The sequence below is a fragment of the Harmonia axyridis genome, chromosome 2 (assembly GCF_914767665.1).
Source record: "Harmonia axyridis chromosome 2, icHarAxyr1.1, whole genome shotgun sequence".
NCBI lineage: Eukaryota > Metazoa > Arthropoda > Insecta > Coleoptera > Coccinellidae > Harmonia > Harmonia axyridis.
The window spans coordinates 62,521,742-62,540,037 of NC_059502.1; the positions used below are offsets into that span (position 1 = coordinate 62,521,742).

Below are 18,296 nucleotides of genomic sequence, written 5' to 3' on the forward strand. Positions count from 1 at the left end.
GAGCTTATTGTGTGACATCTACGATGTATTTATTTTGCCCTTAGACTATATATCAGATATACATATATGTATAGTCAAAGATTTCGCCTACTACTTACCGCTACAGACATCTATTGCAAAACGCCGGAAGCAAAGTTGTCCACCTAATAATTTTCCGATATGCATACTATTAACTCCATGCATCTGGCTTGTTGATAAAAAACTGTTTTATGGTCAACACAACCATACAGGATGTCCAGTGTCCAGGGTGACCAGCGGGACAACGCTCAGGTGTAGATGTGTGATAAAAAAATGATATTTGAAGTCACCTTGAGGCTCTCGTTTTTGGGGTACTAGTTTTTTTAGGAAATTTGGAAAAATTTGAATGGGCTCTAATTTTCGTAAATTTTGTAAATAAAAAAAAAATTGGTGACGTTTGAGAGTTGAATCTGTGACAGAAAATTCTTTCTTAAATTCCAGGTCCATAACAAGGAATTTTTTTTTTTTCGAAAAACAATAAAAAAACACTCTGTACTGCAGTTTTCGAGATAGCAAAAAATGCTTTCAGATCCATCCATCACATTGTATGCTACAAATTTCCATCGTCATTTTTTAACGATATGAATATCAGTAGATTTTTTGCGCGAACGTTCTAGAAAGTGGTTTTATATCATATAAAAAAAAAAAAAAAATTATTTTCAGCCGAAAATGGTGCCACAATTGGGTTAAAATCGCTATTGAAGAATTTGCGTTCAAATTCAATTTTTCGTACGGCGAGAGGACATCTACAAAATACTTTATCAAATTGTACATTCGAGTTTGTGCAAACATTTCCTTGCTGAAATTTTATTGAGAAGAGAATAACATTCTCTTTCACTGATCTGAATATTTGACTCATACTTCTCAACACAAAATGACTAAAAAGGAAACTCAAATGGAATGACAATTGGAAAAGTCTGAATAATACATTTGAAAATGTTAACAAAAAAAAATCAATTACGATTCCTACTCTCTTAGGATGTGTTCAAAATGTTGAATTATATTGTGATTATTGCGTATCTCTTCTTATAGGTATTTCGTTCATTAATGACTCTGAAAGAGACCACTGACTCCAGATAACCCGGAGATAATAGACAAGTGGTGTTCAGTCAGGAGATTTAGGTGGCCATGTCATTGGTTCACCTACATATTATTTTTATTATTAAAGGCAACTGTGTGCTCATATATTTGTCTTTTTTAAGCTATTCGTTTTTTCAACCTTCTATAATTATATTTCCATGTTCTTTATTCCTTGTTTTGGCAGTACCAAATAAATGGCTTCAGTCTTTAGAACTGAAAAAAAAAAACGAATTCAACAGAAGCAGAATTCTCATCAGAAGACGTCGATTACGACAACCGCAGAAAATCTAACAAAATTAATCCAGACAGGGTGTTTTTAAAGTTTTTCTATAGCATCTGCATTCCTCAAGATATTCAACTAAAATTAGGCATAGCTATTCCAATCTCGATTCCAATATAGAGATTGAATAACATGGTATGACAATTTCTATATTATAAATCTTCAAGGTGATATTTTTTCTGGAATAGTGCCCTATTTTTTTCTCCAGAACTTGTTTTTATTGGACCACTGGTGATTCAAAAAAATATGAAGAACAACTTTAATCTAGTACTAAACTTTTTGGTTTCTTGTATTTTGGTCGTATCTGCTACCGATTTCGAGAAAAAAAATTGAGATAATCCTCTCGAAATCCTTAGGAAAATAAACAGTAAACTTTGATGAATAGAATAAATGATTATTAGTTTTGGTGCTTATTTCTTCCATCTCTAGCAATGATTCATAAAGATAAGCTAAAGTCGTATTATCATCACAAAAAAGTAGTACAACAAGAAACACCCTGTATCTCGAAAACAACGCGTTTGCGGGCCCATATTGATGGGACTTCCTTTTCCTAAAATCATTCATGGTATTTCTAATTTTCGATTGTACTTCCAATTTAGGAACACCTTGTATTGACATACCTACTATACCCTAACTCTAAAGGTTAATTATTTTTACATCTATATAGTAGCAATATAGCTAGGAATCACTTTCAATTTTAACAAATTTCATTAATGAAGAAATTCAGAAACCGTATAGATATCATCGACATCTTATCAGTTTGTGATTGCTCAAGAAGTGTCAGAAGATTGAGTCATTTAGAATAAAAGGTTAAATGAATCGGCAAATGTATTCAAATCTACAAATGTATACAGGTCTTCAAATATGAAATATCCTAATTGTGTTTAAGTGCATATCAACGAAAATTCAGCATTTCACTCAAAGATCTTCGTTGTTTCAGTGAAAAATGGAGAGAGAACTAGAGCACCGAGATCGAGTGGGAGTCCAGGATGCGGTTCTCTTGGAAAATTATACAGATGAAGCTGAATTTATCAACAATCTGAAGAAACGCTTCAAGGAAAATTTAATTTATGTGAGTATACATTTCATATATTCAACCCTATTGGTAGTCAATATTTCGTATTATTCTATATTGTTTGATCAATTAAAACTCCTGACTTAGAGCTTCTTTGAAATTTATTGATCGTCTATGTATATGCTCTCAAAATGCTTATGCTTCTCAAACTGCAAAAAAATTTGAAGTGAGATCATAATAAAACCACTTTTTTATTTAACTGTAGTGCTATACTTGTATCTAACGTGCATCGGGTGTCCCAAATTCAATATATTCAACTTGATATAAGGGAAATGTGGAAAATGGTGTGAAATGAAAAGTTCTCATAGTTTCTTATAACTGGTGCTATAAACATGGAACAAAACATTATACAGGGATTTTTTTCGATAGAATCCATTGGTGTCATCAATTGTATTTTATTTCAATTACCTAGTTTTGAAGTTATAATACAAACTTGTGTTTTTTGAATGTGAACCATGAAATTTCTATAACAAATAAAATCGCTTTTATTCCTTCCCAAGAATAAATAACATGATGTATACATTTCTTATCAATCTTTAAAAATAAAGTCAGAAAATTATCGATGAGAATAAGATTGTTTCAAAATTGTAAACTGTTGTACGGCAATTAGGCATGCGTTGCTAAGGCAACTTTTGAAGGAAACAGTGATATCTGTTATGTCAAACTAATCCTGTAATTCGATGCACTCACAGATTGGTGCTGATATAATCATTTTATGGAAATAATGTTGTATAGGTCAATACTAACTTCTGCATTTTGAACGTTCTAGTTTTTTAATACCTAATTGTAGGTACTATATCAGACAACATTCGGTTTAAGATTTGCCTCTTGTATTAAATGCTCCTAAATATGAAAGTGTTGAACTAATATCGATAAAATATCTGCATCGAATAATATTATCGAATAATTCCTACGAGATGACACATTAATTCATTGAATAATCGCAACAAATAACAAAAGTAGCACTTATCTAATAACAGTTATTATACTAATCAGCGGTTATTTACTTGATGATAGAGATCTCCAGATTGTATGCGAATTACTGATAGTGACATAATCATATAAACTTATAAAGCAACAATAAAAAAATTGATTCGAAATGTCATTCATAGTACAACAAAGATTTTTACCGCAACATGGGTCCTCGAAATTCACAATTCTAGTATCAGAAAAAAATAATGGCAACAATAAATGGATCAGTTTGAACGGTGACTCAGCTTTTAAAAATGAGATATATTGTGTCATTTTTGAGCGCTCATTATCCGAATTGATAGCATTTCGTCTATAATTTTCGAATTTTAAGCCGGTATTGGTTTCAAACGATAAGATTCTATATTCACTGATGATGATACGACGTCAAATTCGGTTCTGTACGTCTATCGGTTGATGATCAAAATCCTAAACATTGTAATTCTTTTAATTTGAATCAGTTTAAAATCTCAAAATCCTGACGGAAAAATGTTTTGAATAAAAATTGATGGTTTTGAGGGGAAGTCTACTTATGATACAACCTCTTCCATTTTCATCATGGGAAAGGAGATCAACTTTGGAATTTTAAATGAAAACCCCTGTTTTTCATTGCACATTCGTGTTCTATAGCAAAAAATACAAAAGTTTCATTGCTAAATTTTTTTACGATTCGTCACAGATAGCTCTGTAATCAAATTTGAATTTTCTATCTGAACGATCTTTAAGTATCCCTTCCATTGATCATTCACATGGAATTTTAGTCGTAAATTGCCAACTATTCGTTGAAATGATAGAAAACGTTCTGCGCATAAAGATAGACGACTTGTCATAGCTTTTTATTCTATTCCTCATGAAAGAGATCCATTTAGATTTTTTTATTTTCTTTCAATTGATGCATCCTTGAAATCTAGTCCTCAGTATTATTCATTTGTCGCGATCAGAAATAGAAACCATACAGACTTGAACTTTAGTTTCGAAGAAATCTCTACCAATTGAAAAAGTAATTTTTCAGGTATTTTTTCATATACGAAAATAATATCTCTGGTGCGTTCTTCAAGACCGAATGAACTAGTTTTTATTTTGTTAAGGTTCAATTCTAAAAATTTAAGTAAAATGAAACAAAAATGTGGAAGAATCATTGAAATATCTCTAGAAATGAAAAAGTTATGGGACTTCGAAGTTGCGCTTGGAAGAATAATTTCATAGTACGCAGCGTCTAGTATGTGACGTCACGCCACTTACACGAGGCGACTGGTATTCGCAGAGTGCTTACGAATTCATTGGTGTACAATCACTTGTGCCGTTCGTGTCGTGTTTTGTTCGTTACACGATGGCTGAAATAAAAAAAAATGTTTATACGGGCAGTAAACATTACTTTTTCTCTTTTTACTTTTTACTCCTGACATATATATGTTTTGCCATTGATAATGGATAGACTTCAAAAACCAGTACTCAACTACAAACTGTTTATGAAACGTTTTTTAAATAAATCATCGTTATAAGTTGAACCATGATGAAGCAAACTCAAAAGTAGATACTTACTTGAAAAGTTTAACTCCTTTTATTTCAGCACTGACATAAGATGGATTTGAAGAAAAAAACTCCATCACTGCGAATATATCTATTTAAGGCAAATTGTCACTTTGTCCTTTCACGAAGCCTTCTTTCATTATGGTGACATAAAAACAAAACTCGAGTTAAAACTACACTGTACAACTACAAACGGCGCGAGAGCCTTGGCGCGGCTAAGTATTTAAACGTAATTTATGGTGTAGCGATCACAGGCAAGTGGCGTGACGTCACAGACGAGTCGGAGACCAAAGACGTTCCGCTCTAAAATACTTAAATTTAAATAATCTATTTCTCAATCATTTATTGATGGATTTTCAAAATTTTTTCAATGATTTATCAGTTTTGCTCTATATTTTAATTCTATCGTGTCGAATATAGTATTATCAACATCACTTAACTAGTCCATTGAGTATATTAACGTGAAAATCTACACGCGAAGTTTGAAGAAGGGCGCAAAAGTTCCTGACTTGTCATCAGTAGTTTTTCTTTCTGTAATTATTTAATGGATATTTTCTCAACAAAATTAATTAAAGTACCATTGGATATAGGTTTATATGGAGGGATCATTGGTCAAACAGTGAGATACCCTGTTCCAGATCAAAACTAAAATTAATACGTTTCATTGAATTTTCAGACGTACATAGGCCATGTACTCATTTCGGTGAATCCTTACAAAGAACTGAACATATATGGTCCGAATAATATTAAAGCATATAATGGTAAACATTTTTTCGAAGTACCACCACACGTGTAAGTATACCTATATAATTTTCTGCATAGGTATATTTTCGATTTTTTAATTTTTTTTAGATTCGCCATAGCAGATACAGCCTACAGATCATTAAAAGAGGATTATATTGACCAGTGCATCCTAATATCAGGTGAAAATTATTGTTGGTTGATAACTAGATAAGAAGGATTGATAAAACTCAGATAGAACATTCATTAATCCTATGATACTGACATAAAGCTGGCATCACAATGTAATTGGAAATGAATTACTCGCATTTTATCCTATGAACTTTCAATTTCTATCCGTATCGAAATTTTCATACATGCTAGCTTTACCTTGTTAGCTGCTGCTCGGAAAAGCTCAGTAGTGCTCACATCATAAACTGTTCTTAGATTTTTTAAACCATGAAATTCGTCTCCTTCCACATCACGATGACCTAAACGTGCTTATTTAGGCTTGCAAAATTTACCTCATTCTGTAGTGAATTTAAATAATTTAAATGCGTTGTTGAAGCGCGTATGCGTTCATTTTCAGTAATGGCGTAGTTTTCACTTTTCAAATGTCGAAATATGATGACATAAGAGTGACAGCTGAACAGATAGTAGGCTATTCAAAATTAAACCTCTTATTGAAAAACCTTTGTTGATCAGAGCTCGTTGCTTGGGACTGAAATGTAGAAGTGGGGTTAGCAAGAAACGCATTTTTTCGTGCCCTCTGGAAGATTAAAAACTCATAGTTTTATAAGGAAACAGAAGAACTCAATGATCTAGCAATTTTTCGCCACTTTTTTTTAATGAGATTTATTTCTACATCTAGGTGAATCAGGTGCTGGTAAGACGGAGGCCTCTAAAAAAATTCTCCAATACATTGCTGAAGTTGAGAATTCAAATGACGTTAAAAGGGTGAAAAATAAGTTGATGGAATCAACTTTACTCCTTGAAGCTTTTGGGAATGCCAAGACAAACAGAAATGATAATTCTAGTCGATTTGGAAAATATATGGATATTATCTTCAATTTTGAAGTGAGTATACGATATTTTTCAACCATAATATTCTAGTATATATTTTATGGTAAATTATAATATTTTATGAAAATTATATTGAAAATTTTCAGAGGCATTTGAAATAATAATAGTTCCTTTATAGGGAAAACCAGTAGGTGGCAATGTTTTGAGTTATCTGTTGGAAAAGTCTAGAATTATAAGTCAGCATACAGGTGAAAGAAATTTCCACATATTCTATCAGCTTTTGGCATCGGCAACTGATGAGGATTTGGAAAATTATCATTTATCCAGAAATTTTGATTCCTATTACTATCTTACGGATGGGGTGAGTTTTTTAATTTTTGCATTCTGTATTGGTCTACTTTTATAAGCACTATGTAACGGGTGTTTTTTTCGAGGTATATAACTTTAAGTTGGCAAGATACATATGAATTCATATAGATTTGATGATTGATTCGTACTTCGCTAAAATTGTGCTTGGAATCATTTTTCTCTATAGTGGAATTTAATCAGCAGTATGAATAATCAATGCATACTCGATTTGGTTTATAACGGGTGTTTTTTTTCGAGGTATATAACTTTAAGTTGGCGTTACTGTTCAAGATGGCGACCGATTTAACAGCTGTCAAGTGATTTATTCTCAGTTTGGTTTGGCAATTCATCATGAATAGACTCACGCTTGAACAACGCTCGCAAATAGTGCAATTTAATTTCGAAAATAATGGTTCTGTGCGGAATACGTATCGCGCACTACGTCCATTTTATTTTGTTTAGCGATGAAGCGCATTTCTGGTTGAACGGCTACGTCAACAAACAAAAATGCCGCATTTGGAGTGAAGCTAATCCTCAAGTGTATGTCGAAACACCGTTACATCCAGAAAAACTGACTGTTTGGTGGGCTTTATGGGCTGGTGGAATCATTGGTCCGTACTTCTTCAAAAACGATGATGGCCAGAACGTTACAGTCAATGGTGATCAGTATAGAGCCATAATTACTAACTTTTTCATTCCTGAATTGAACAACCATGATGTCCAAAAGCTGTGGTTCCAACAAGACGGCGCAACATGTCACACAGCTCGTGCCACAATCGATTTATTGAAAGACACGTTTGTGATCGCCTAATTTCACGTTTTGGACCTGTGAATTGGCCTCCAAGATCTTGTGATTTAACACCGCTAGACTACTTTCTGTGGGGCTATGTAAAGTCATTGGTCTATGCGGATAAGCCACAAACCCTTGACCATTTGGAAGACAACAATCGCCGTGTTATTGCCGATATACGGCCACAAATGTTGGAAAAAGTGATCGAAAATTGGACGTCCAGATTGGACTACATCCGAGCCAGCTGTGGCGGTCATATGCCAGAAATTACATCTAAAATGTAATGCCACAAGATTTTCTTGCGGGTAAATAAAATTCATGTCAATCGAATAATCCATCGTTGTTTTATTGCAATTTAAAGTTCTATAGCTCTAAAAAAAAACACCCTTTACATATCAATGTATTTTTATCGAAATAAAGTAGTAGTACTTATTCTGAATGCTACTTTCAGGACCAAGGAAAACTGCACTGCATCGACGATAAAGATGATTTCAATCGAATCAAGGAATCTTTGAGAACACTTGAATTTCCAGAGGAAAAGCAGAAGGAGATTTTCTCGATTCTGTCAGGAATATTGAATCTTGGCAATATAACCTTCCATATGGTGGATAATAAAAATTCTATAAGGAAACCGGAACTACTAGATATAGTCAGCAAAGTACGTACCTATTTCACAATAAATATTGGTGAAAATGCTGCCTATATGTAGCGTTTCTTCCTTTGAAGTTCTATATTAAAACTTTCTCATACGTCTCTATATGATTTCATTTGTTTTCAGCTATTGGATTGTGATAAGGAAGACTTGGAAAATGCTCTTACATTTAGAACAGTTGAAACAGCGAAAGACGTGGTAAAAACACCCCTCGATAGAGATCAAGCAAACTATGCTCGAGACGCTTTAGCGAAAGCAATATACGATAGACTATTCAATTGGCTTGTGGAGTTCATCAATGTATCTCTCAAACCTCAGAAAGACCGAAGGATGTTATCGATGGGTATATTGGACATTTACGGGTTCGAGATATTTCAAAAAAACAGGTATCTAACAAAAATAAATATTTAAAAAAATTTTGTCCTAAATACTGTGTCTTCAAATTTAAAACGGATCAATATGAATTAGTTCGCACAAGAATAGGAGAGTCTTTGAATAGAAAGAGGTAATGTTCATCCAAGGTCAAACTAACGATAATTCACATAACCGTGCAGTTTATATACTGTATATTTCAATCTATCAATAAAATTTGCTAATTGACAATGAAACTGCAACACCCAAAAGGAGCTGTTAAAATTTTAATTTTTTTTTGGTAAGACATAGATAGTATAGCAAAGAATGAATTATTGAATTTGGAGAAAAAAAGAAGTGAAGGGAGAAAGACGTGAACATCAGGTTGATGTAGGCGTTTTGGTATGGGGTGCTATTGCACATGCAAGTAGGACAGCTTTAGTCTTTATTCGAGATAACAGGACAGAGCTGCGTTACCTTCAAGAAATAGTAGAGCCATATGTTCTCCCTTACCTTAACCGGCTAGAGAATCCAATATTTCAGCAAGGGAATGCCCGACCTCATGTTGCCAGAGTTAGTTTAAACTTTTACGAAGCGACCCATATGAATCTTCGGCCATGGCCGTCAGATCCCCAGATCTTTCGTCCATATAGTATGTTTGGGATATCATGGGTAGAAGGCTTGGAAATTTATAGCAGCCCCCACGGACTTTGGCGGCTCTGAGATATGAGGTACAGGTAACTTGGGATAGTATCCTTCAAAAAGAAATAGACCATCTTATTGCATCAATGCCGAGATGTGTTGGGGAGTATATAGATAATAGCGGTGAACAAACACATTATTAACAAATTTATCAAAAAAAAAAAAAAATTGTAAACACTTCGTTTTTTTCTCCAAATTTCAGTCATTTACTCTTTGCATTACTATCTGTTTTACCAGAAAAATATTCAAATTTAAACAGCTCCTTATGGGTGTTGCAGTTTCTTTGTCAATTAGTATATATAAAATATCTCAATATAAAATAATATGTATTTGCACATAAAGTAATTACGGAGATTCTTCAATTCTATATTTATGTGAATATCAACATGATAAAATATGTAATGTCAAAAATCTAACATAACATGGATCAAATAAAAAATCATTCTGAATCAAAAAAATATCTCAGAATCCAATATATGAATCAACAGAAATAACAATTAAATAATAAAAAACAAAATGAAGAATCTGTCATGATGTACGAAACATAATTTAAAAAAAAAATTATTCCGAATTAGATTCGCTCTCATTTTCAATGCCAGTTTCATAAGATTCTCAACCACGTTTTCAAGTAGAAAAATTCACAAATTTTATAGAGGTGACTATGACAAGTGAAGCCATAGATTCTCTTTCTTACTCTTTTGTGAAATGGATATACAAATCATCAATTTACAATAGATATCCACATTCCATTGTGATTAAGATCCTGAAAGTCTGTTAAGGACGAAGAAGGGATAGGATTTATGACTGCTATAATAACAATAATAATAAATAAATGCTAGTTATTCATAACTGAAAGTAATGAATCGAAATATCATGAAAATAAAATTCTTGTACTGTATTCTCTTCAATATTTTTTCAGTTTTGAACAACTGTGCATTAATTTTTGCAACGAAAAACTACAACAACTTTTCATCGAACTTACATTGAAATCAGAACAGCAGGAATACGAGAACGAAGGTATAGACTGGAAGAAAGTGGACTACTTCGATAATAAGATGATTTGTGATTTAATAGAAGGAAAACATAAAGGTATTCTTTTCATTGGAGATCGATTTTGTTATCTTGACCATTAATCTGCTTCAGGAATAATTTCCTTTATGGATGAAGAATGTTTGAGACCTGGAGACCCGAACGATATTTCTTTACTCGCAAAACTCGATAAAGAACTAGGAAGTCATGAGCGCTACATAAGTCATCAAAAAGCTGATTTGAAGATGCAGAAAATAATGGGCAGAGATGTAAGTGAAAGTTATAAATGAACATTCCTATGGAATATTCAATGGGCCAACCCCCACAATTTCATCAAAATTGATAAGTACATTCGTTGGAAGCGAAAAAAGTTTAGTTTTTCTCAACTAGGATTGAATGGACGGATAGAAAAGATTCAACATCAGTCAGTCGAATATCATCGTTTAAAACCATCCTGGCTCAAAACTCTAAAATTACGGACTTATGTAGGCTTGGTTAATCGATCGTCTAGAGGTATGATTCGATTACTTGCCTTTCGTCTTCTTCTTCGTGACTTTGTCGGATTTGTAATAATTAAATTCTTTTAAATTATTTACATCTATTTACAAAGCCACACTTATACAGTACAAACTCAGTATTGAGAAGATCCTAATTACGTCTTAATTACAAGTTTCTCATTACGGTACTGAATTTCGTATTTAACTCGTTTGTTGATTACTCGAAGCGTCTTCGAGTATCACGTCTTCGTCGTACTTCAAGTTTTCGGTCGTCTCGTCTCTAACTCGTCTTAATTTAGTCCGCGAACCGTCTTTTCGTCTTACGTCTTAAGTTGACCGACCGAACTTGACTCGTTTTCGGCTTAAGTTGAACTTTACCCGTCTTCGACTCAATTTGAACTGTCTCTCCCCCGATTGGAACTTCCCTGTCTCGAATATCGACCTTCCTTCTTTCAGCTTGACCACACCCTCAGGGAAAGTGCCATCCCCTAGTCCAATAAGAGCTTTGCCGTACCGCCCACAAAGATCTTCGCGGATTCCTGGAAATCGAATATTCTCGAAGGACTATAACATGATAGAGAGATGTGACACATCTGGTACGACCCTATTGCCTTCGAACTTTCACAACCCCCCAGTAAATCTCTTCAAGATTTACAACTCTTGACATATCTTCGACACCTCGAAATATAACACATCCTTTTTACATTATATGTACAATAACAATTCGTTCCCTGTAAATTCATTGAAAGTGTCATGCCCTTGACACTTGAAGAAACTAATTGGTCTCCAAGCATCCGGTTGACCATCTCAATTAACAGGGAACAATAACTGGATCCTACATCCTTATGCGTTCTTTTTGGGAAATGTAAGCTTAAAAGAAGACAATTTCTCGTTGGGAGTCCTCAAAAATTTTATAGAGATGTTATGATTCTCAATCAAAATGACAACTCGAAGAAATAATTCTTAGCCTATATTAAGTTGTATTCTTCATCCCTTAGTAGCTTCTTCTGATTATCTTATCACCAAAAGATTTCCATTTTTAATTTTTTAGGAATTCTGCCTCATCCACTATGCTGGTACAGTAACCTATAATGTTCGTGGATTCTTGGAGAAGAACAATGACCTTCTTTATAGAGATATGAGAGATGCCATGTCGCGATCTAAGAATAGTATAATCAGAGAAGCTTTTCCTGCGAGCGAACAAAGGAGCAAAAAGATGCCAGATACGTCCATCACTAAATTTAAAAATTCCCTCAACACGCTGCTGCAGTCTCTTATTAAGAAACAGCCCTCTTATATTAGATGTATAAAGCCAAATGATGAAAAACGTTCCGGTGAGTGGAATATCTAAGTTTTTATTAGGATAAAACTAGTTTGCTCATTACAAGAAGTTTTTGTTGAGAAAAATAATAAATACACTGCGCGAAAGAATTAACGCACATTATGGAAATCTCAAATTTATTCTACAACTGAAGGTGTTCTCAATGATAATTATTTTTATCAGAATTATGCATGCATATGTTATCCACTTTCAACGTTTTTCTTCAATACAGATGTTTTTTCCCAGCAGGAATAAAAAAAGATTAGATTATCAGATTTTGAATGTATTGGCTCCATTCTGAAATCAGTTGTTCTCGATCAATTCTAGTGATCAATAGTTTTTCTTTCGTTTGATTTTCTACACTCGATCGCTATGCAACGCGAAACACGCAATTTGGCCCAAGAGGAATGTGCCCAAGCGGTAGTTTTGCTAGAAGAAGGGTGGACATACACAAGAATTGCAGAAAGGTTTGGAGTTTCCCATACAAGTGTGTCCAGAATGTTGCAGCAATTCATGAAGACAGGTATGAATGTCCGAAGACCAGGACAGGGTAGACCACGGGTAACATCTGCCATTCAAGAACGTTACTTGAGAGTTTCTTCGTTGAGACAACGGTTTGCAACCGCTCGCCTCCTTCAAAATCAGCTTGAGCAAACTCATGGGGTGCAAATTAGCACTCAGACAATAAGAAATCACCTCAGAGAATATGATTTAAGGCCTCGTGTCGCGACAAGAGGCCCTGCTCTTACCCCAGCCCATCGAAAGGCTCGTTTGGATTTTGCGAGAGAGCATATCCATTGGGAAGAGGCTGATTGGGAAAGAGTGCACTGAGCATATCTCTCATGTGGACGTCTGTATACCAGGGAACGTCGATCACAATGGTAGAGGCAGAATCTAGACTCATCTGTGAAGAGAACTCTTTTCCAATCGGCCTCTTCCCAATGGATATGCTCTCTCGCAAAATCCAAACGCGCCCTTCGATGGGCTGGGATAAGAGCCTCTTGCCGCGACACGAGGCCTCAAATCATATTCTCTGAGGCGATTTCTTATTGTCTGAGTGCTTATTTGCACCCCATGGGTTTGCTCAAGCTGATTTTGAAGGAGGCGAGCGGTTGCAAACCGTTGTCTCAACTAAGAAACTCTCAAGTAACGTTCTTGAATGGCAGTTGTTACCCGTGGTCTACCCTGTCCTGGTCTTGGGACATTCATACCTGTCTCCCTGAATCGCTGCAACATTCTGGACACACTTGTATGGGAAACCCCAAACCTTTCTGCAATTCTTGTGTATGTCCACCCTTCTTCTCGCAAAACTACCCCTTGGGCACATTCCTCTAAAGGCCTTTACTTTTTGAAAATGATAACATTAAAATTTTCACAAATACACCACAAAAACCTACTGAAAAAATTACTTGAATCATTTTTGTAGCATGTGATCACTTCACTGCGTAATCCGCGAATGCCTTATATCTTCTTCGAAATTTCGATCTTCAATCAGGACATGCTGAGAGATGAAATATTTAATTCAACGTGAATCTTTCAGGAATTTTCGATGATGAACTTGTGCAACACCAAGTGCAATATCTGGGTCTCATGGAGAATTTGAGGGTTCGCAGAGCAGGTTTCGCTTACAGAAGAGTATATGAGAAATTCCTCCACAGATATAAATGCCTCAGTGAGAAGACATGGCCAAATTATCATGGCCCAGCTAAAGAGGGAGTTCAGGACCTTGTTTGTGCTTTGGGATACGGCCCTGACGATTACAAAATGGGCAAGTAAGTTAACACAAAAAAGTTAAGTCCATCCTTATATACCGGGTGAATTTTACACGTTGAATCATTGAACTTAAGTTTTTTTGAGTCAACTTACTTTCATTACTCATATCCATTTCAGAACGAAAATTTTCATTCGCCACCCACAAACTCTATTTCAAACTGAGGATCAATTTCAAGAGAAAAAACATGATATAGCTTCCATAATTCAAGCGAAATGGAAAGGAATTCTTCAGAGGAGGAGATATTTAAGAATGAGAACAGCAGCGATAATTTTCCAAAAGAATATCAGAAGATATCTGGCGAAAGTGGAGGCTACAAAAAGGAGAAAAGCAGTTTTAGTAATAAGGAGGTGCGATATGTTCAAGTTTGAGATCAATATTTAAACTTGAATTTGTTTTTTTCGGTTTATTATTACTCCATTTATTGCTTCTCTAGATTCATTTATGGATTCATCACGAGAAATGGCCCAACAAACGAATATAACCACAAATTTCAACAGATTACAAAAAAGCTATGGTTGATGAGGTTAGCAAAAGCCCTTCCCAATACAGTTCTCAACAAGTATTGGCCACCATGCCCAGAAATTTGTAACGAAGCCTCAACCACTTTACATCATTTGCATCAGCAACATCTTTCTAGAGTATATCGATTGAAATTAACCCTTGAACAAAAGGAACAATTTGAACTCAAGGTATTAGCAGAGAAATTATTCAAAGGTAGTTGAACAATTGATGAGACGAGCTTCAGTATTTACATTGTTGACTTTCTAGGTAAGAAGAAGAGTTACAAAGCATCGATCCCAGAGTGGTTTGGTACTGATCGGACTACTGAGTCGCATTTTGGACTGAAGCAGAGTTATGTTGTTGGGTTGAACGGCGAGAAAGAAAGAGTAAGTACCTAAAGCTTGATCAAAACGTCAGTTATTATCAAAAATATAAATTACACTAATATGATCAACACAGAACACTGAATTGGCACAAGCTATGAGCGATCGAACTTCTCAGAATAAAAAAGTTTGCCAAAGTTTAACTACTCATCCCTCCTCAGCGTTTTCGAGATCTCACCACATTTCAGGATGAGTGAAGCAATCTCAAACATTCCTCTGATTTACCGTCTTTTTGTACTACATGCAAGAATTCAAAATACGTTTTTACGTGTTCATTTTTAATTTTAGAAGAACCCTTTTTCCAACCTTTGACAAGACATTTGAATGATATTTTTATGTGAAAATTCTGAAAAAAATTAATGCTTATTCGGAAAGTTCATCAATTTTTTTTCATTTGAAAAAAATCAATACATAAGGACTTTCCGCAATAACAAACTCTTCAAAATGAATAATGATGAAAACTTCTCACAAATCGATGGTCTCTAGCGTAGAATAAAGCGTAGTTTTCGAACTGATTGCTGAAACAGTATAGATCTCTCTTTACATTAAATCTCGTATCCTATTTTTCTTCTTGGTATTTGTCTTGAGCTATAGTATATTTTTATAGGGAATCTATCGATTCCCTCGAAAATATTCGAGTTAAGTTAAATTTCGAACCAAAATGCTAAAAACGGTGTAAAAACTTGGAATGATCAAAGCCACACCCCTAAGGGATCTGTAGAAGTGCTTTGCTAACGGTCAAATGGAAAACGGCCTGAATTCCCATAAAAATCGGCATTTCAGGACGAATAATTCAATTGAGTTCAGCCCAGTCTACAACTACAACATATGTGCAACACTTGCACCGACAACGAGATTAGATCTAAATATCACCTTCTTCACACATTTTTAGTGGGTTGGAAATAAATTGAATAAGTGTTTTTATCCCGTTCTTTTATTTCCCTTATTTGTCTTTGGCCGTGAATTACTGGTTAGTCACAGTATAAGGTCCACAACCCACATTTTCTTCATTATTCGAGTTTTCTGAAATTGATAGTTCTGATTATAACTACAGTGCCTATGTGTTATGAGCGAATAAAAATGATTGAATTGAATTATATTCTTGTAAACGGAAAAAGTGCCTTGGATGGCTTGCTTTAGTCCATACGTGCAAGTATGCCATTGATTAGACGCAGGAATACTTCAAAATATTAAAAAAAAACGTTTATAGGAGCTAAATTTTGTTGTCACTTGACGATGCTGGAGAGTCTCTTCAGGTATTACTTTCAAGATGCATAAAGAAAATCGTTATTTATGAAATATCAGAGATCAAAACATTTCCATTCATTCCATTATTAGAAAGGTGTTGGTATAAAATGAATAAAAATATCAAGTTAATGAGATTGTGGGTAGTTATATGTATATTGTTACCTAAAAGTCCTATTCACACATTATAATTACATAAGTGCGGTCCATCTGAATCTTTTTTGATACACACCTTCCAGTAACTCTTATTCAATGTTTTAAGTTAGGTCCAATATTTCAATTGCATTTTTGTTTCAGTACTCTTCTTCTGTGTCGAAATATGACAGGCACGGTTATAAACCCAGGGAAAGAGTTATTATTGTTTCCAATGAAAATCTGCATGTTATAGAAGTGAAAGGCAGTGCAAAAATGAAACATTGCCTCCCCTTGAGAAGATTGACTCTCGCCGTAACTTCGGAGAATGACAAAATTCTTTTAGTAAAAATACCAGAAGACCTCCTGAAGAAAGACAAGGTTGGTAGTAGATACCTACTACATTTACATACGTGACATGCTTATAAATGTGATAACATCAAAAAAACTTTTTACCTCTTAATATTACATATATGTACTTATAAATTGTAATAACCTCAGGCTAACAAAAGGACAAATGTTTAGGAGTTTTCTTTTGAATTTTAGGGCGATCTCATTTTAGAAATACCACATTTGATAGAGACAGTCACTAGGATAATATCCATTACTAAAGATGAAGGAATGTTGATGATAGCAGATAAAAATTCGTAAGTATTCTTTCTTTTATTTTTAAAAACCGCATTTGGAGCCTATATCTTTCCAGAATTGAGCATACGATGAAACAAGGAAAACAAGGTGTGATTGACATAACTGTAGGAAACCCTGAGAGAATCCACAAGGATAAAAGTGGACATTTATTGATTGTGAGTATGATGGCTATTTTTATTGATTTCTAAGCGAAATTTTAGCTTATATGTTCGTTTGTTGAATTGATTTGATATTATGAATTTTAAACACCAAATAAAAAAAAATGATTATCATGCTAAAGTTGATTTTATTTTAATTCATTCGAAACAACGTTTATGGATTAGTAGTAGTTTTACTTTTTTTACGTAGATTGATGGTATTCATTTCAAATCATCTGAAAAAAAAACACTTAAATTACTTAGATACACACACACACATTTTACTTTGTAAAAGCAGTTTATATTGTTCCTTGACTCGTTCATATGAAATATTGAAGAATGTCAATCGTAATTTTAGAATTGAAATAATTTTTTTTCATCAGGTGGCTTCTCCTTGATGTACTAATGCTTCGTTCCCATGGTTTATTTTATATACGTGCAAAGAATTGTATTATATATTGATTATTTATATTATTGGTGCCATCCTAGTAATGTGGTTACATTATTATAAAGATAATTTTAATAAAAAACTGTAATATATTTTAAATTTCATTCATTTTAATTTTCACCCTATCAACAGACTATTTCACAAGTAGGTTGTTAGCCTAACTGTCTGAAACAATTTTCCATTTTATAAGTAGGTACCATTAGGTATGCGGAACTACTAATTTTCCAAGTTTCCTGAATTACGATATAAAATAAAACGACTCAGATATGCGTAACATCCCATATTTATTTAAAATACATTTAAATATCATACATATACCTCTAATACAATCTAGTAGAGAGCATTCCATCATAACAGGACCAGAATTTGATTCAACAAAATATATTTTATATATGAAACCCTGAATGATTCATTCATCAATTATTGACCTTGAATCTGATTTAAAGTCGTGCATATTTTGTGAGTGAAAATCTGCAATATAGAGGTGGACTCATTCAAAAGTTTTAGAGTAAAATGAATATAATATGATAAAAAAGAATAAGTTATGTAAAGAAATATTGAACCATGTGGTTCATGAGATAATCTTATATAAAACTCTTTTTTTTAATTGTCGAATTGAAATTCATACACCTGAAAGATATTA

At 33.9% G+C, this 18,296-nt stretch overlaps 1 protein-coding gene across 4 annotated transcripts in view; it reads left to right on the top strand.

Annotated features, from left to right (window-relative positions):
- LOC123673714 (unconventional myosin IC) overlaps positions 1-17,752 on the top strand; it is a 37,180-nt gene extending 19,428 nt beyond the window's left edge. For all 4 annotated transcript variants that reach the window (XM_045608356.1, XM_045608353.1, XM_045608355.1 and 1 more), the window contains exons 2-19: positions 2,319-2,450; positions 5,629-5,744; positions 5,805-5,875; positions 6,544-6,749; positions 6,874-7,056; positions 8,285-8,491; positions 8,612-8,871; positions 10,458-10,627; positions 10,682-10,836; positions 12,116-12,398; positions 13,926-14,157; positions 14,276-14,506; positions 14,593-14,873; positions 14,928-15,046; positions 16,586-16,801; positions 16,967-17,067; positions 17,124-17,223; positions 17,589-17,752. In XM_045608356.1, coding sequence (XP_045464312.1) covers positions 2,325-2,450; positions 5,629-5,744; positions 5,805-5,875; positions 6,544-6,749; positions 6,874-7,056; positions 8,285-8,491; positions 8,612-8,871; positions 10,458-10,627; positions 10,682-10,836; positions 12,116-12,398; positions 13,926-14,157; positions 14,276-14,506; positions 14,593-14,873; positions 14,928-15,046; positions 16,586-16,801; positions 16,967-17,067; positions 17,124-17,223; positions 17,589-17,603 — 3,072 coding nt within the window. In that variant the 5' untranslated portion in view covers positions 2,319-2,324 and the 3' untranslated portion in view covers positions 17,604-17,752. The remainder of the gene's footprint in view (positions 1-2,318; positions 2,451-5,628; positions 5,745-5,804; positions 5,876-6,543; positions 6,750-6,873; positions 7,057-8,284; positions 8,492-8,611; positions 8,872-10,457; positions 10,628-10,681; positions 10,837-12,115; positions 12,399-13,925; positions 14,158-14,275; positions 14,507-14,592; positions 14,874-14,927; positions 15,047-16,585; positions 16,802-16,966; positions 17,068-17,123; positions 17,224-17,588) is intronic.
- The last annotated feature ends 544 nt before the right edge of the window (positions 17,753-18,296 follow it).